This window comes from Musca autumnalis, unplaced genomic scaffold (assembly GCF_047663935.1).
Source record: "Musca autumnalis isolate F117 unplaced genomic scaffold, ASM4766393v1 scaffold_1, whole genome shotgun sequence".
Lineage (NCBI taxonomy): Eukaryota > Metazoa > Arthropoda > Insecta > Diptera > Muscidae > Musca > Musca autumnalis.
Window position 1 is genome coordinate 13988778 of NW_027411644.1, and position 20752 is coordinate 14009529.

The window sequence follows — 20752 nt, forward strand, 5'->3', positions numbered from 1 at the left end:
TTCTATGTATAGAAGACCCCAATAGGAGGTATTCTATGTATAGAGGACCCCGATAGGAGGTCTTCTATGTATAGAACACCCCAAAAGGGTATCTTCTACGTATAGAAGACATCAATAGGAGGCCTTCTATGTTTTCTATTCTTTCTATAGCAGACCTAAAAACAGGTGTAGAAGTTCTTCGATTTGTAGATGACTGATTACAACACATGTAGGAGGTCTTCTATCGGTATCCGAATTAAGGATCACTTCTATGTATAAAATATTCATGAGGTTGCAAATGTTCTTATGATTGGAAGGATATCGATAAAAAATGATCTTGCTTGCTTAAGCCCAGTGTTGAACATTGTTCTTCATTCGTCATTTGCGAACTGCATATTTTCTATTGATTAACTGCCACCAAGTTCATTCAACTTGCAAATCTTTTGTTCAAAACGAAAAGGAAGAAACTCATTTCATAATTAGAAGCTAAAGAAGAGAAAAAGAAGTATATAAACTTTGATTCATGGCAAAGTGGTGAAAAGATGGGCCATGAAAAACTTTAAACGTTACAAAACAAATAGGCACTGCCGTTAAGACTTCCACCAACCAACCAACCAGCAAACCATCCACAACACTTCAGCCAGTCATTACAATCATAATGATGCAGAAAAACTTATGTTGATGGTCACAGTTATAAGTTGCTGCACTCTAGCTGCTGGTGCCACCCACCAATCACAGCCGCCAAAGCTGAACTTTGCATTCAAAGAAGTTTAAAAAAGTGAAAAAATAATCTTTACAAATTCTACCTACTCCTTAGTAGTTGGTGGGGGGTTGCGAAGATACACAATTCATCAACATTTCTATTGCATTTTTGCATTTCAACCAAACTTTGTCCTTTTTTTCTCCTTTGGCTTGGCTCATAATTTGGTTTCAAATTTCTATGAAGAAGAAGTAGAAATAGCGTGAAAAAATCAGCGGAGGTATCATTATTTTTGTTGCAGGCGAAAAAAACCAACGAAAAATAATCACTTTAACGTGGTTTAGAGTCAAACGAGGAAGGGATTCTAAAGAAGGCAAAGCTTGTTAGTGTCATGTGAAATCGGGAGGAAGAGAAGGAAGGAAGGGCAAAAGATGTTCGAAAAAAGAACTGTATTTATAAGATAAAAATCGCTGAAAGGAAAAAATACAAAAAACGACTTGCATAACTGTGGTGACGAGTTTGACTGACAAACCACCCACAACCACCACCACCTTGCTACTGGAGGGGACTATCTGCAGCTAACGAAAAAAGTAATGTGTTAATGATGCCAAGCTCATCATGTGGTTGTGTTTGTGACGATGGCTCTTGCCTCTTGTGGAGTGGTAAAAGTAGACTTGCCTTAGATTCCACAAAGCCCATAAGAAGACACCCAACTTGGAAACCTTTTGGTTAGCAAACCGAATTGCCAGATGGGTGACACGTTGGATATTTTTGCAGGCAGGCAGTCTCTGTCATGGCAAACCGCATCAAAAGAAATTACAGAGAAAAAGCAGTAGCAAATTCAACGAACGTTAAAACTTTTTGCCATAATTAGAAAAAAAAAACTGAACTTTTTCACACACACACACAGGCACACAAAGTCTTGTGCATGCATATCTGTGCCAAGCCTAAAGAGTGGAAGAAATTCTTGAAAAAAAAACCAAGAGATACTGGTGGCATCATTTAGTATATTTTTTTCTAATTTAAAATAGAAATTCCTTGCACTGCTTCTTCAGTGTCCTTTTAACCACAAACAAAAAACAACAACACCAACAGAAGAACAACAAATTGAGGTCATATTAAAATTTTAATTTTCTTCTCCTCATATATCATTAATGGATATATGAAATTGCTAAAAACTCAAAGTATTTTAATGAGAATTCATCATCATTTTGCCTTTAAAGAGGATTTTTAAGATGATTTTGAAGTCTTTGTTGCATTTTTCTAAGGATTTTAAGGAATATTTACATTTTGCATTACAAAAAAGCAGCAGCGTTGGCTAAACAACAAAACAACCAGCTGAACCATTATGTGAAATGCTCTTAAGAATTACAATTCAGCATCTTCAAGTGTTTGGCAAAATCTTGGCAGGTTAACCCTTTATTTCGCGAAATTATTCCAAGGAGGAACAAAAAATAAGGGTTGAAAACAGATGCGTAGTGCAGGAATGGGAGTTAGGTACATAATGTTAAGTGAAATGAATGATTTTGATGTTTTTTCTTTCAAGTCTGGCTTAGGCATCTATGAGGTTTTTGCAATGAAAAAGACAAAAAAGAAAATATTCTACTAGTCACTCTTTGAAGTCTTTCTTTGTCAGTGTAATTAGCATTTTACAATACGAACATAAACAGTTATGTGTATATCTCACTTGAGATTTGCTCAGGGACATCATCACAGTTGCAGCTGCTCGCAATATACCTGCAGGACAAATACATGGAATTAGACCACATTTTCCTGTGGAGACGATGGGGCTAGCAAATGAGCGTGATAGTGAACGTACTGTTAAAATCAACAACCTGAGTAGATGAACAAAAGCGGAAATAGAGACTATACAACCTCAAGCTATGAAAGGTTGGTACAGGATTAATTAAAGTGTGGTCACCCGCTACAACACCCTTGAATCCGCCCTTTTAGTGGCGTTACAGTGCCAGATCCCAACATGTGTTCGAATTTTTTACCCGGCAATTTATCGGGCACCCACCTTCAGGTGGTTGAGCAAATAGGAGCATGCTGTAACGTATAAGATCACTCTCAGCTCAGCAGGTACTACCATAATTTACGGTGAGTGATGTTACCGATGTCAGCTGAAACGTGAAATCACCCAGAGCGCTGGGGCCACACAGAATTTTAAAGGTAAGGATTATGCAGCTGTACAATCGCGGAGTTTAGTATTTGGCAAGTGTCCCCAATGCTTCTTTAGCCACTCATATTGGACCATAAGCCAGGAAGGTTCCCTCCTGTCGGCATCTATAGAAGACGATATGAAGATTTGTATCTATGGGAAGTCTACTATCAACAGCCTGAGCAGATGAACAATAGCGGAAAAAGAGTCTATACCACCTCAAGCAATGCAAGGTTGGTACAGGATTGAGTAAAGTGTGGTCAACGGGTAAATCGCCCTCGAATCCGCCCTTTCAGTGGCATGACAGTGCCAGATCTTAAGATGTGTTCAGATTTTTTACACGGCAATTTATAGAGCACCCTGAGGGTGGTTGGGCGAAGAGGAGCATGCTATAACGTATAAGATCACTCTCAGCCGAGGAGGTACTACCATAATTTAGGGTGAGTGATGTTACCGATGTCATCTGAAACCCGAAATCATCCAGAGCGCTGGGGTCACACAGAATCTTAGGTAAGGCTTATGTAGCTGGATGAATGCGGAGTTGAGTATTTGGCAAGTGTCCCAAATGTTTCTATAGCCCCTCATATTGGGCCAAAAGCCTGCAAATTTAGAAACGTGGTTCTGTAATTCTGTAACCAAGGCGATCTCCCTCCTGTCGGCATCTATAGAAGACGATATGAGGACTTTTATCCATAGGAGGTCTTCTATATATAGAAAACCTATAGGAGGTCTACTATATAGAGTCTATGTCTTCTATATATTGACATAGACTCTATTGAAGACCGCTAGAAGTTTTTTATACCCTCAGCATTTATGATAACGAGGGTATATACACTTTCATATGGGCAAAATGTGCCTCATCGATATATTGGTTTTAGACCCCAAGAAAGTTTGGACGAAATTTGTTTCAGACAATTTGTAGTCGATTTAGCAATGTCCGTCTGTCTGGCTGGCTGGTGCGCACGATAATTCTCGAACGGATCTGCCGATACGATCCTAAATTTGGTCTTCATAATATTTTGTCCAAACTTAATTTAAGTTCGAAGATGGGTTATATCGGTCCACCCACTCCGGTACCTCCCCCCCAAAAGTTCGAAAATGTTCGGAAAATTTGTGCGCACGATAACTCTTGAAGGAAGAAACCGATTTGGTTCATTATTTGCACATCGTGAAATTTCTACCAAACTTAGATAAGGTTCCAATATGGACCCAATCGGTCCACGCCTTCGGGTACCTCCCACACAAAATTTCAGAAAAGTTCAGTTTAGGACCTGCTCTCGAATCGTTTTTATTTTTGTTGTAACAACTTGGATTCACGGCCCCCCATACGGCGGTACAAGTTTCATTAGGGGCAAAACCACACTTCCTGAGAAAATAGCCTGAAATGTCCAAAAAACCCCTATGACACCGTGTGTAGTGCTTGGAGCCCAAGATAACTCTCGAACGGATCTGCCGATACGATACTAAATTTGGTCTTCATAAACCAAACTTTGTTTAAGTTCGAAGATAAGCCATATCGGTTCACTCCTTCAGGTACCTCCCCCACAAAAATTCGAAAATGTTCGGAAAAATTGTGCGCACGATAACCCTTGAAGGGAGTGACCAATTTGGCCCATACGTTAAACATCCTAATATTTCTACCAGATATAAATCATGTTCGAATGTGGACTATAGTTGTCCACTCCTTCGGATACCTCCCACACAAAATTTCGGATAAGTTCACTTTAAGACCTCCTCTCGAATCTCTTCGATTTCTGCGAAAGCCCGAAAGGTATAAAAAACCCCTAAGTCACCATAGGTGGCGTTCGCCATATTTTGTCCAAACTTAGTTTCATGGGCAATACCGGTCCACAACTTCCGGCACTTCTCTCCAATATTTAAAATATGTCACTAAAGTGGTAGAACGATATCTCTTGAACGGGGCAACTAATTTCGTACATACTTTGGATCTCCTAATATTTTGTAAACATTTTATTTAACTTCTAAAAGCGCCCATATCGGTCCTCCCTAAGGGTACCTCCCACACAAAAGTTCAACATTCGTGTCTTAGTGCAGGTAATTCTTAATCCACATTTTTGTCGGCAAGTTCAAATGTCCAAAAAGGGCCACAAAATTCTTAAGGGACTTTAAATACATTCGGTCTGTCCCTAGATGAAAGTTTCAATTTACATTGGCTGAGGGTATATCTCTGTCGGCAAAGCCAACTGACACTTTTTTACTTGTTATCTATAGAAATCCTACAGGATGTTTTTATCTGTAGAAGAACAATAGAACGTGTTCTATCTACAGATTACCCTCTTTCTTTAGGAAACTTATATGAGGTCATATATCTATACAAGACCTATGAAATGACTTCTATCAGCAGAAGACCTATAGGCAGCCTTCTATGTGCAGAATACACATAGGAGGTATTCTGTCTACGGAAGACTTATGGGAGATATTCTATCTACGGAAGTCTTATCCGGTGTATTCTATTTACAGAAGACCTATAGAAGCTATACTCGGTCCCAGTAGCACAGTACAACAATATCATTACACGTCATATATCTGTTGGGCACTGAACCAGAAAAGGCAGTGCAATCGAACATTTACGGTGGCTGTTGACCTACCGAAGCCCTTCGATAACGTCAGCTATGACAAGCATAACGTTTGATAGCATATTCAAGTTGTCCGCTCAATCCACAGCTATTTGCGACAGAAATGGGAACAAGGTCCTCAAGTCGCTGTTCACTTTTTACAAAGCAATAGACCGGCCTGTGGTAAGCTAGACGACAATATGTTATGCAAATGTTATTGATGGAACAATATTCAAATCTGTCAGAATCCTACCCTGAAGACAGCAACAGCAAGATGTTGGCTTAGGACAATTATGATCAGGACGAAGCAGCATTTGGTCCGATTTTATGGACACAGCCAGAAGAGGTTGCAGAATTTTTGAATCTGGACCCAGAAAAACAATAATTTACGAACAGAGTATCTGATTTGGCTGAAAATGTGAAAATCGTAAATTTTCTTCCAAACGTACATCAAGTTCCAAGAAGGGGTTTATGAGGAATCACCTTTATTCGAGAATGGTTTTGAAATATTTACCGAGGAAACATCTTGTGGTACTTTTACATAGATATAATGTTGCTCATGGGTTTTCTACATAATTTTCCAAAAGCTCAAAAATTTCTACGGAGACCAACTAAAATGGCTGGTAGGCACGATAACCACCGAAAGGAGTGATTGCCTTTGGTCCAACCTTTGCACATCGTAAATTTTCTCTCAGACTTAAACAACGTTCCAAGATGGACTATATCACATAATTCCACAAAAGTTCAAAGTGAAGTTTAAGGGCTGATCGATGGATTATGGTACGAAAGAAATGTCTCAGACAATTAGATCCAGTACCAAAGTGAACATTGTTGTCTATTTCTTCACGTACCTACTCCAGAAGTTCAACATTTTTGCGCTTTAATAAAGTTTAAAGTCAATTTTCGGACCGTGTTTAATTTTTATAGCTTATTGTCGTTGTGACTGATCGTGACTAGAACATTTTTTTCTGAGATACTGACCCTTTTTTCTGAGATATTGACACTGAAATATCCCAATGTTTAGGACCAATCCTTCATACAACATTCGCATTATAGTTTTTAGTAGTCTTTATATTGTTTGGAGTTGTTTTTTTTTTTCATTCCAAATGTCATATTATTTAGTTCTCCTTGTGAATGTGCCTCTTTTCCACGTCCCTGCTAAAAAGTCCTTTGATTTTATCCATTTAGATGAAGTAAAAAGGATTTCGTTTTATGCATTTCTTTTCGTCTGCACTTTTTTTCTCCCGTTTCTGAATTAAACAGCGACTTTATTGTAAATACTCTTTGCCATAAGCCAAGATGTTGTTTAATAGACATTTCATCTTCTTCCATCCACTCCACCGCCTTGTTTATCTCATACCAATTTGTTTTTATGATAAAGAAATAAATGCAAAAATCAAGTGTTGCAACAAGGGTCCGACCAAAAAATGCTTGAATCTTAAGAAAAGCGTTAAAGAACACACAGGAATAAACGAAAAAAAGATTTACAATACAACCTTTAAGCTATAAACAACCCTGCTTTTTATGGTATAATTTTTTTTCTTATGCCTTGTTGAGAGGGATAGGGAGCTCAAGAAGAGCACTGCATTTGTTAAAGCTTTTAGATTTCTAGAAGAAGTTTACTTTCATTGGCACCAAATAGAAGTAAGAAGATTCGTTTATTGTAATTAAAGATATTAAAAATTTACTTTTATTGGCAAAGTTGTTTTTTGATCCAAGAAGCTTGTGTATGGCACCAAGATGGTCGATGTAATAGCCTACTATTATTATTTAAGTATGGATTGATACATTGAAATGTCCAAACTATTAAGTTTGTATTAAATAATAAATATATGAAAAATGGCGCCCAACGTGGGGTGCAAAATTACAACAGTCCATTCTCATAGTTACTATTTTTGATATGAGAATGGAATTTTGGAAATTTTGTCCGAATGGATCTTTCTCTGATCTTTCAAATAATTTGGTGTAGTATAAGCCTGCTTAAATTTTTAAGAAGGCAATTTTCTTTTTGATTTTCCCTATACCACACTAATACTAAGTTTACATTTACGAAATCCACTCGATTTCAACTCTCAATTCTTTTGCGTATACGTCAAATGAAAACTCATCTGAAATTCATTGGATTCCATTTGACGTTTAAGCAATGGAATTGACAGTTGAAATCAAAGGATTTCGTAAATGTAAACCAAGCATAAGAATGAATTGGCGCCCAACATGGGGTTAACCTATGGACATTCCCCTTACGCACGATTTGATACAGACTTTCTTTAAAAATTAATTTACTTTTGGTAAAATTATTGTATGTAATTAATAATTATAAATTATTGTCTATTTCAGTTAAAGATGGAGGCCAACAGTGTAACTTGGAAAAAATAAATATAGAATTAATGACTGCTGCCGCAACGTAAGTATCAATCTCTCCATTTAATGTTAAGATTCAAAACTTTAAATATGTTATTTTTCTACGAAATTTCAATATCGCATTATTTGCCATCGTCAAAAGTCTACCCATATTAACTATCCTTTTCAAAGTTCAGCAGATAATCCTTTCTGTGCTAAGTCACAAACCCAACCACAAAACACTATCATGATTAATAAGCACAAAATTAATAATGAAACGAGAAAATCTAACGCTATTTCTGGTGGGGGGTTGGAGGAAAATTTGACATATCAACACATTTGCAAATAAATTACAAGAGCCTTCTAATACAAGAGAACAGCTTACAATGACTTCAAAAAAAAAAAAACGAAGCAGAACAGAAAGAACCTCAAGGGGAGATGAGTGAAAAGCAATTTCTTTTAATTGAAAACTTATGCGAAAAATATTGCCAACTTTGTGAGTGTTGTGTGTGTGTGTATAAAAGCAAATAAAAAAGCCAAAATGTCGACGATTTCCACAGCGACAATGCAGCTGTAAACAGAATGCACCAAAAAATTGCTTAACATAGTTGCCAAAGGAGGATGTTACATGTGGGTATATTTATTATATGCATTCACCGGTTACAGTGGTATGAAATGCATTAAAATATGTAGGATGTTTCTTTTTCAAATTGTAGGAAAGTTAAATTATGCGATGACAAAGATGAATATAAATACAGAGAAAATACAGGCAGTTTATGTGTGACATTATAAACAAATGAAATTCAAAACATACTTGATGTGGACATTTCCAAATGGCGTCCAAAGTGGGACTATGATTGGTCGATTTGAACGGTTATCCATAAATTTCTAGTTATCGAAATTCTTGGACGCTGAAAACCTTCCACAAGCCTTCAATTTAATTTACCATAGTAATTATAATCGTGTTAAATAATAAAGTTAAAAAATGGCGCCCAACGTGGGGTACAAAAATTACGCAGTTGCTTTTTTAGAAAGAATTATTAGTAACAGTTGGATATGTATTCAACATAGCAAAACCAAATATGTGATGGATATCTCAAACATTTTGGTTCAGCTTAAACCTCTTTAAACTTGTCCCACTGTGCATAACATATAAACATTTGTATAAGATTAAGTGTTCCTCCGGCAGACAATAAAATGAATGGCAGAATTGTGTTGCAACTTTCGGCTGTTTGCTATGTGGTGGTGCAATACATTGTCATATCTTTTGGGCGAAACAAAAAAGAAGGGTGTAAATAAACCGAGAATATACTCTGCCATAATTTAAGCTCAGCCTTTTCCTTTGCCAGAACTTATGAGCGATGCGTGTGTGTATTTTTTGTTTATATCTAAACCTGTATGTATGTTTGTGTGCGTGTCGAATGCATTTCTATATCCACAATAATGGATAGATATATGAACACAAAATAATAAGGACTTTAGGCATTTTAATGATTGACTTGTAGAGATTGAAATCCTCATCATACTTAGGGAACCAACCATGCGAACAAAGTCAGCAGGCCAGCCGACCCGCCACACTACCGCCACAAAAGAAATCCACTAAAAAACCTCCAAACAGCGTTACAATCCTACACAATTTGGCTCTAACAAATATTACAAAGTGCATTCAATGCATATTTCGTTGCATTTCGTATCCTCACCTCCTCCCTCCTTCTCTTTGCAACAATGTAAATAAGCTCAGAAAAGTTTAATTTTTTATAAACCACAAATCTATTCTCAGAGATAGATTTCGACGTTGTCGTCGTTTTATTATATCTATGGGATACAACAACAATACAACAAATTGTATATGTCTAAAGGTTTTTTGTTGTTGGCGTTGGGTTTTTGATTTCTAATGATGGCTAAGTTGTGTTGAGTTGTTGGCATTATTGGAGAAGGGCAACGACAAGCAACGTTCGGGCTTATTGTTGAAAAGATGCATTAAAATCCGCAATGCAGCCAATATTGCATATTGCACTCATTTTGTGTTTTATTATTTCCCGCTCTCCACCCCAACTACTGCGACGACGACGACGATGAGTAGTAGAAAATGTTTATCCTTTTTTCGAAAAAGAACTGAAAACAACTTTTTACAGAGGCTTACGAAATTCAAAAAGAAAAAAAATATGTGGAGACCATGTGTTACATATGGGTTGTTCCATAGGAAGAACAGTTATTCACAATAAATTAAGGAGAATTTAGATAGGTACCCTTGGCTCTAATGACCACGTAAAGGTTGTCTATGGTAGAAGGCGTCGCATTGATCTTCTGTGGATAAAAAATATGATGAAGGACTTCTATGGATAGAAAACTTCGTAAAGGTCTTCTATGTAAAGGGGCTTTAACGATAGAAGACCTCGTAAATGTCTTCTATGAAAGAGAGGTAAAGGGTTTTTTTATAGACAGAAGAACTCGTAAATGTCTTCAATGGTTTTTGAAGAACTGTCAGAACTATAAACATGGCATTTTAAAGAATATTTTTCAAGGACCGTCAGAGATATAAACTTGGATTTTTAAAGAATATTTTTTCAAGGGCCATCAGGGCTATAAACGTGGATTTTAAAGAATATTTTTTCAAGGACTATCAGAGCACTAAACGTGGATTTTTTAAATAATATTTTTCAAGGACCATCAGAGCTATAAACGTGGATTTTTTAAAGAATATTTTTTCAAGGACCATCAGGGCTATTAACGTGGATTTTTAAAGAATTTTTTTTCAAGGACCATCAGGGCTATAGACGTGGATTTTTAAAGAATATTTTTTCAAGGACCATCAGGGCTATAAACGTGGATTTTTAAAGAAAAATTTGTCAAGGACCATCAGATCAATAAACGTGGATTTTTAAGGAATATTTTTTCAAGGACCATCAGATCAATAAACGTGGATTTTTAAGGAATATTTTTTCAAGGACCATCAGATCAATAAACGTGGATTTTTAAGGAATATTTTTTCAAGGACCATCAGATCAATAAACGTGGATGTTTAAGGAATATTTTTTCAAGGACCATCAGATCAATAAACGTGGATTTTTAAGGAATATTTTTTCAAGGACCATCAGATCAATAAACGTGGATTTTTAAGGAATATTTTTTCAAGGACCATCAGATCAATAAACGTGGATTTTTAAGGAATATTTTTTCAAGGACCATCAGATCAATAAACGTAGATTTTTAAGGAATATTTTTTCAAGGACCTGCAGAGCAACAAACGTGGATTTTTAAAGAATATTTTTTCAAGGACCATTAGGGCTATAAACGTGGATTTTTAAAGAAATTTTTTTCAAGGACCATCAGGGCTATTAACTTGGATTTTTAAAGATTTTTTTTTTCAAGGACCATCAGGGCTATAAACGTGGATTTTTAAAGAATAGTTTTTCAAGGACCATCAGGGCTATAAACGTGGATTTTTTAAAGAATATTTTTTCAAGGACCATCAGGGCTATAATCGTGGATTTTTTAAAGAATATTTTTTCAATGACCATCAGGGCTATAAACGTGGATTTTTAAAGAATATTTTTTCAAGGACCATCAGGGCTATAAGCGTGGATTTTTAAAGAATATTTTTTCAAGGACCATCAGGGCTATAAGCGTGGATTTTTAAAGAATATTTTTTCAAGGACCATCAGGGCTATAAACGTGGATTTTTAAAGAATATTTTTTCAAGGACCATCAGGGCTATAAACGTGGATTTTTAAAGAATATTTTTTCAAGGACCATCAGGGCTATAAACGTGGATTTTTAAAGAGTATTTTTTCAAGGACCATCAGGGCTATAAACGTGGATTTTTAAAGAATATTTTTTCAAGGACCATCAGGGCTATAAACGTGGATTTTTAAAGAATAGTTTTTCAAGGACCATCAGGGCTATAAACGTGGATTTTTAAAGAATAGTTTTTCAAGGACCATCAGGGCTATAAACGTGGATTTTTAAAGAATATTTTTTCAAGGACCATCAGGGCTATAAACGTGGATTTTTAAAGAATATTTTTTCAAGGACCATCAGGGCTATAAACGTGGATTTTTAAAGAATATTTTTTCAAAGACCATCAGGGCTATAAACATGGATTTTTAAAGAATATTTTCTCAAGGACCATCAGGGCTATAAACATGGATTTTTTAAGAATATTTTTTCAAGGACCATCAGGGCTATAAACGTGGATTTTTAAAGAATATTTTTTCAAGGATTCTCAGAGCACTAAACGTGGATTTTTAAAGTATATTTTTTCAAGGACCATAAACTATAAATGAGGATTTTTTAAAAAATATTTTTTCAAGGACCATCAGAGCACTAAACGTGGATTTTTAAAACAATATTTTTTCAAGGACGATAAACTATAAATGAGGATTTTTTAAAAAATATTTTTTCAAGTACCATCAGTGCACTAAACGTGGATTTTTAAAACAATATTTTTTAAGGACTATCAGAGCCATAAACGTGGATTTTTTAAACAATATTTTTTAAGGACTATCAGTGAACTAAACGTGGATTTTTAAAACAATATTTTTAAGGACTATCAGAGGCATAAACGTGGATTTTTTAAACAATATTTTTTAAGGACTATCAGTGAACTAAACGTGGACTTTTTAAACAATATTTTTTAAGGACTATCAGAGCCATAAACGTGGATTTTTTAAACAATATTTTTTAAGGACTATCAGTGAACTAAACGTGGACTTTTTAAACAATATTTTTTTCAAGGACCATCAGGACTTCTATGGATAGAAAAATCTTATAAGCCCCAAATGGAAAGCAGACCTCGTAAACGTGTTCTATGGATAGGTGACCTCATATAAGTTTTCTATGGGTAGAAGATTTTGTAAAGGACTTCTATGGATAGAAGACCGACCCCGAAGAAATATTTTATGGATAGAGGACCTCGCAAAAATCTTCTTCTAAAAGATCTAAACGAAGTGGTCTCAAAGGTATTCCAGGGATTGAACACCTCTCAATAGTCTCTTAGAGATAGAAGAACTCAGAAAGGTCTTCAATCGATAGACGAGTTCTTAAAGATCTACGGTCTTGAAGGCCTTTAATTGATAGATGATCTCTTAAATGTCTTCCGGATAGATGTGCTCTTCTCTTTAAAAAGCTCTTACATTATTAGACAACTTCCTAGTTCTCGATAGAAAATAGCCACTCAAAAATTGCATTAACATCTTCAGAAGGACGGAATAATCCACATATAACCCATATACATCTGTGTACGTATGTATTTGGTCGAATAAAAGAATATAACTTGCGTTTATTAGCCTTGGTCTGCTGCTACAAACAGATAATCACACAATTGTAGTGGCTGGCTTGGCGATGGGTAAGTGTGAGAGAGCTTTCCCAGTAGTCGCAATAGTAGTTGATGTGCGTGGTTGTAATAAAAAAGGACGGAAGTATACTTAGGAGGAGGTGGCGGTACTTGGTAGGATAAGACCAATGGATTTTGTTTATTATGAGTTTGATTTTGTGAAATTGAAAAAAAGGAAACAAAACAAAGCTGAACTGTTTTAGATTTCCACCGGATATGTGTGTGTGCGTGTTTGCCAGGCATATCCTTCAAAAAGTTGCTGATTTGTTTTTTTTTTCGTTGATTCGCATTCACTTCTATGCACTGTGTTATAAATCGTATCCTTTTCGGTTGTTCGTTTTGTTTTGCCATAAGTGTTGGCAGATGCAACACATATGCATTTGATTTGGTATTGCTTCCTTTGGCAAATAAAGAAACTCCGAGTGTGTGTGGTTATTGTGCATTCTGGCCAAGTGCAACAACGGATGGGCAGGATGGATGTTTGTTTGTTATTTGGAAAAAATAGATGAAGAGTCTCCTCTATGCAAGTGTGCGGGTCTTATGCACTTTGTGTTTCAAATTTTGAATATTATGTATATTTTTCGGGGGGAGGCCAACTGCATGGTTTGAAGTCTTGGTTGGGTTACTTATCATTGATGGGCTTCTTCCTCGCCACTTGGAGAACTCGTTATGTTTGGCTGGCTGGCCTGGCCATTGGGAAAAAAACAACAACCAGCCTGTTTTTGGTGCATTTCAGACTTCTTTGGCAAAATGCATTATACAAAGCAAAAATACACACTCACACACTCTCGCGCTAACACTGACTGATACGCAGCAATTGCATTTGCTGCATTGTCAATGTTCTACTTCAGACATTCCAAGAGTGGAGAAGGGTTTTATTCCTTTGAATTGAATGGGGAGGCCATGTGCTGTGGTGTTTGGCCATAGCTTGACTGGGCCATATTGCAATCATTTTTTGAGGTTACTTTTGATGTGCCGGGGTGTGAGTCGTCAAAATGCAAACTTATAAAAATCGTTGTTTTGTCTGCAATTGCATTTTGGGCTGACTTTAGCTTTGGCTTTGCTGGCTTATGTTTGTTGTTTCGCATTCATAATTACATTTTGCCTCTGGAGTACATCTGCTAGGCAGGCTTGCGAGGCAGGCATGCATTTAGACCGATTGCGAAAGAAACAATAAAGTTAAAGTAAAAGACAACGTTGGCGCCTGCATTCTACTACCACTACTACTCGCCCACCTACCGCCCCTCCACCACTTCCAACAAGGGCTACATTCATTGAGAAAAAGAAATTATGGCCGGTCAGAGTGAGGATGTTATTAAACAAAAATTTTGCAAGTGCTTTGTGTGATGAGAAGGAGGCAGGCTGCCGCCACATTCTCATTGAGCCCGCGAAGAAGAAGGAGGTGATGCATGTCGAGAAAGAAAATTAAATTGTATCCTACAAAAGGATATTCCCAAAAGGATATATGCTATGCCAAAATACCAAAAATCCTGTCAAGTCAAAAGTCTAGACGCTGTGTACATTCGCCAAGCGTTTTATATAGAGAAAGTTGTCCAAAAGTGCATGTTTTGTTTCGGCAACATTAAACAAAAACAACAACTTGAACAAGGCTTGCAATTCGGAACATATGAAAATGCAGATTATCTTTGTTTGGCTCTGTTGTTGTAGCGAATAAGAAGTCTTTGTAGTAGACTCAAAAACTAATAATTAAAAAAATAATTCACCATATAAAACAGTTTGGAAACAGTGACTTTAAATATTGACTTACTAGCTAACCGGATTAGTAGGATTTTTTCCAGTGAAATAAGGGGCACTTACCTAGAATGGAAAGAAAAAAGGAAATTACATTTAAAATTTAAATGGAATAAAAAAACTAAAAATTAATTAAAAATTAACGGAATTTTTTAAAAATTTTTTTTCAAGGATTTTTTAAAGAATATTTTTCAAGCACCATCAGTGCTATAAACGTGGAATTTTTAAAGATTACTTTACTAGCAGTAAACGTGGATTTGTAATGAATATTTTTCAAGGACCATCAGAGGTACAAACGTGGATTTTTTAAAGAATATTTTTTCAGGGACCCTCAGAGCTATAAACGTGGATTTTTTAAAGAATATTTTTTAAAGGACCATTAGAGCTATAAACGTGGCTTTTTTTAAAGAGTATTATTAAAGGACCTTTAGAGCTATAAACGTGGATTTTTTAAAGAATATTTTTTAAAGGACCATTACAGCTGTAAACGTGGATTTTTAAAGAATATTTTTTAAAGGACCATTAGAGCTGTAAACGTGGATTTCCTAAAGAATATTTTTTAAAGGACCATTAGAGCTGTAAACTTGGATTTTTTAAAGAATATTTTTTAAAGGACCATTACCGCTGTAAACGTGGATTTTTTAAAGAATATTTTTTAAAGGACCATTAGAGCTGTAAACGTGGATTTTTTTAAAGAATATTTTTTAAAGGACCATTAGAGCTATAAACGTGGATTTTTTAAAGAATATTTTTCAAGGACCATCAGAGCTATAAACGTGGATTTTTTAAAACATATTTTTTAAAGGACCATTAGAGCCTTAAACGTGGATTTTTTAAAGAATGTTTTTTAAAGGACCATTAGAGCTATAAACGTGGATTTTTTAAAAGAATATTTTTTAAAGGACCATTAGAGCTGTAAACGTGGATTTTTTAAAGAATATTTTTTAAAGGACCATTAGAGCTGTAAACGTGGATTTTTTAAAGAATATTTTTTAAAGGACCATTAGAGCTGTAAACGTGGATTTTTTAAAGAATATTTTTTAAAGGACCATTAGAGCTGTAAACGTGGATTTTTTAAAGAATATTTTTTAAAGGACCATTAGAGCTGTAAACGTAGATTTTTTAAAGAATATTTTTTAAAGGACCATTAGAGCTGTAAACGTAGATTTTTTAAAGATCATTTTTTAAAGGACCATTAGAGCTGTAAAAGTGGATTTTTTAAAGAATATTTTTAAAGGACCATTAGAGCTGTAAACGTGGATTTTTTAAAGATCATTTTTTAAAGGACCATTAGAGCTATAAACGTGGATTTTTTTAAGAATATTTTTTCAAGGACCCTCAGAGCTATAAACGTGGATTTTTTAAAGAATATTTTCTAAAGGACCATTCTTTAAACGTGGATTTTTTAAAGAATATTTTTTAAAGGGCCATTAGAGCTTTAAACGTGGATTTTTTAAAGAATATTTTTAAAGGACCATTAGAGCTTTAAACTGGATTTTTTAAAGAATATTTTTAAAGGACCATTAGAGCTATAAACGTGGATTCTTATACCCTCAGCCTTTAGGCTAAAGAGGGTATTTACACTTTGATACGACCAAAAATGTGCCTCATCGAAATAATGGTTTTAGACCCCAAGTATGTTTGTACGATATCCGTTTCAGACGATTTTGAGTAGATCTAGCAATGTCCGTACGTCTGTCTGTCTGTCTGGCAGGCTGGTGCGCACGATAACTCTCAATCGATTCGGTTCAAATTTTGGGTATAGAAATATTTTGTCCAGATTGGATTTAAGTTCGAAGATGGGCCATATAGGTCCACTCCTTCAGGTACCTCCTCCACAAATGTTCAAAAATTGTCGCAAAACTTGTGCGCACGATAACTCCTGTAGGGAATAACCGATTTGGTCCATACTTTGCACATCGTGTAATTTCTACCAAACTTAGATGAGGTTTCAATATGGACTCAATCGGTAAACTCCTTCGGGTACCTCCCACACAAAATTTCGGAAAAGTTCAGTTTAGGACCTGCTCTCGAATCGCCTTGGTTTTTGTTGTAACATCTTGTATTCACTGTCCCCTATACGAAGGTACAAGTTTCCTCAGGGGCAAGTCCATACTTCCTGAAAAAATAGCCTGAAAGTTGAAAAACAAAACCCTATGACACCATGTTTATGGGTGGAAGCGCAAAATAATTCTCGAATCGCTTTGATTTTTGTTTACGCAAGTTGTATTCGCTGTCCTCTATACGACGCTGTAAGTTTCATTAGGGGCAAGTCCATACTTCCTGAGAAAATAACCTGAAAGTTACAAAAAAACCCTATGACACCGTGTGTAGTGGTTGGAACGCAAGACTTTCGTAATATTTTGTCCAAACTTAGTTCAAGTTCAAAGATGGATTATATCGGTCCACTCCTTCCGGTACCTTCCCCACAAAAGTTCGAAAATGTTCGGAAAATTTGTGCGTACGATAAATCTTGAAGGGAGTAACCGATTTGGTCCATACTTAGCACATTATGAAATTTCTACAAGACTTAGATGAGGTTCCAATATGGACTCAATCGGTAAACTCCTTCGAGTACCTCCCACACAAAATTTCGGAAAAGTTCAGTTTAGGACCTGCTCTCGAATCGCCTTGGTTTTTGTTGTAACATCTTGTATTCACTGTCCCCTATACGAAGGTTCAAGTTTCCTAAGGGACAAGTCCATACTTCCTGAAAAAATAGCCTGAAAGTTGAAAAACAAAACCCTATGACACCATGTTTATGGGTGGAAGCGCAAAATAATTCTCGAACGGAAATGCCGATTCCGGCCAAAATTTGGCCTTCGTAATATTGTTTCCAAACTTAGTTTAAGTCCGTAGATAAGCCATATCGGTCCACTCCTTCAGGAACCTATCCCACAAAAATTCAAAAATATTCGGAAAAATTGTGCGCATGATAACTCTTGATGGGAGTGACCGATTTGGTCCATACTTTACACATTTTCATAATATCTACCAGATATAGATCATGTTCGAATATGGACTATATTTATCTACTCCTTCTGGTACCTCCCACACAAAATTTTGGATAAGTTCACTTTAAGACCTGCTATTGAATCACTTTGATCTTTGTTGAAGCAACTTACATTCGCTGCCTCAATTACGATGGTAAAAGTTGTTTCAGGGGCAAGTCCATACTTCTTGAAGGGTGTAAAAACCCCCTATAGCACCCCCATGGTCTATGTCGGTCCATTCCTTTAGGTGCCTGTTCCGCAAAATTTTTGAACTGTAATCCTAATCAACATTTTTTGGTTCTTTTTGAACAACATTTTGAAACCCCCTAAATACATAAGTTTTTTGTGAAAAAAGTGTTTTAATTTGCACAGGCTGAGGGTATATCTCTGTCGGCAAAGCCGACTGATACTTTTTTACTTGTTTAAAGAATATTTTACAAGGACTATCAGAACACAACGTCGATTTTCTTAAGATTATTTTCACGAGGACCATGGATTTTTAAAATATTATTTTTCAAGGACTATCAGAACATTAATGGATTTTTTTAAAGATTGTTTTTTCGAGGACTATCAGTGCACTAAACGTGAATTTTACAGAGATTTTTTATTTCAATATCTTTTTCCTTTCAATAATTTATAAATATTATCCAATACCAACAATTTTATTTACCATTTTCTTTTTACACATCTACAAGCTTCAAACTAAAAGAAATACTACCATGACCCCTTTGTCCCGGTCGTTTTACGTGCAATTCTTGTTGAATATTTTTGGCCCACAGAGAACACAATATTGAATATTTGACATTGCTAATGACATTCGAAATTTGTACAGCAATAATACGTTGGAAATCGGAGGCATTATAAAATGTGGCATATTTCTGCTTTACATCATCCTGCGACTCCTTTGCAGATTTAAACTCCACAATGCGTGCCAGATTTACCAAAGAAACATTAAAAAACCTTTGAGGTAAATATAACAGCAGCAATGGTGGATTAGATTGACAAGATACCCAAATGCGTCCGTGACGATTTTCCTCAGACATTTCTTGCAAAAATCTAAACAAATCCTCAGGGGCTTCTGGCGGTAAATCGCTAGCCTTATCAATGGTTTCACATTTAAAACCCACGATTCGATTAATTTTCAGAAAAACACAGGGTCTTGCCTTGGCATAACCAAATTCTTCAGCACTGGAGCAATTGCCAAAATAATTCTTTGGAACATCACCATATTTCCTCAACGAATTCTCTATGTGATCCACAAACACGGATACTTCATCTTCATTCGAAGGATTGTAGAAAATATTCATTTCTGTGTTGATACTGGGTTCAAAACTAAAGCCCGGTTGTTTCATTGGCCATTTGGGTTTATGACGTGGTAGAGTGAGACGAAAGCCTACAAAACATATGGCCACCAAAATGGCAAGACTGCTGTAGAAAACCACATAGAATAGCAGGAGATAAAGCCATCGCTTGGGTGTACGTCCCAAATAGGTGCCATATTCCAGATCGATGATGTTTTTATGCCACGGTTGTTGATGTCGTATGAATTTAGCTTCTTCCTCCTCCTCGTGACGAAAACGTTTACGCAAACGAAAGGGTTCTTCCAGATTAGACATTTAAAATTATGAATTTTGAAAAATGAATATTTTTGTTTTGTTGACAATAGTAGGGGAAGTGTTCCCAGTATTTTTGTGTTTTATTGGAAAAGTGTAAAGCGGCCCATACACTATAAAATTTTGATGTCAATATTTGTAGTAGTAGGCCAAAACCTAAAGCTTTGCGTGTGCGTTCAAAAAATCAAACTTTATGTACATAGTCCCAATTTACATTAGGCGAGTTTACTTGCGGCAATTGTCAGTTTGATAGAGAGAGAGGTGAGGCATATGGTAACCCTTTGCCTCTCAGCCCCCTCTCTCGCCTACAAACTGACAATTGCCGCAAGTAAACTCGCCTAATGTAAATTGGGACATACATATTTCAAATTGAAATATATGTATTTTGTTTTTTTAAACGCACACGCAACACGCAAAGTTATAGGTTTTGGCCGTATGTGTAATTTTTTGAAAATATGAGAATGTGTATGTGAATTTTACGGATTGAGGACACCACTTGTAGATGAAATACTCAGGAAATTTCGCCAACATTAGTAAGGGGTATTTTGATACCGTTGAAAATGTAATTTTGCCTGGCCAGGGTATCGAACTGCAGACCTTCTGAATGCAAGGCAGTTGTGCATACCACTGCACCAAGGTGGTTATGAAGTTCATAGACTTTTTGTTTAAAATCCACAATAAATTTTAAATTTCACCACTTTCAAAAACCCTTAAATCTGTTTCAAATTAATAATAATTGACGCATATCTAAATATCCATGATGCCAAACAGCAGTAACCACTCTCAGAGTATTAACAAAGTTCCAACGGGCTTCTTACCACCCACCCACCACTCAATAGAAGAGAATTCTCTTTCAAGCATTTCTAGTTAAAGTACTTAACAGTGCGGGAGGAAGTCCTTTATAAATTATTGTTGTTTACTTTTGGTCAAATGGACTCTGGACTCCGTGGACTTCCGCATGTGGATGTGGATTCAAGCCACAGGGTATAATCATCATAATCATAGGCAGCAGAAGCAGCTTTAGCGGCAGCATAATCAGTGCAGTGCGTTAGTAAATGCATTTGGAAGGGAACGGAGAGAACGATGACGACGACGAAGAAGAAGAAGGCCAGTTCAATGCTAATGAAAACAAAACAATAAAGCAAATCCATTGTTACTGGTTTACAGGCCTCTATTGTTGTTGTTGTTGTTGCATTCCAAGCTTTGCTACGTATTTCGCATCATCTTCATTGACTCTTTCCCATGGAAATAAAATAGAGAAATGTTTTTGTTTTAATTCCCTTGTTTTGCATGCTTCCTGCAA

General features: G+C 36.0%; 2 protein-coding genes across 2 annotated transcripts in view; both read right to left on the reverse strand.

Moving 5' to 3' along the window:
- The window catches only part of LOC141393968 (homeobox protein prospero-like), a 227806-nt gene that overhangs the window by 82867 nt on the left and 124187 nt on the right, over positions 1 to 20752 (reverse strand). The gene's annotated exons all lie outside the window — the stretch shown is intronic.
- On the reverse strand, positions 18477 to 19530 carry LOC141393992 (sodium/potassium-transporting ATPase subunit beta-1-like). The gene has a single exon (XM_073967698.1). It carries the CDS (start codon positions 19450 to 19452, stop codon positions 18517 to 18519), a length of 936 nt encoding a protein of 311 aa, XP_073823799.1. The 5' UTR covers positions 19453 to 19530; the 3' UTR covers positions 18477 to 18516.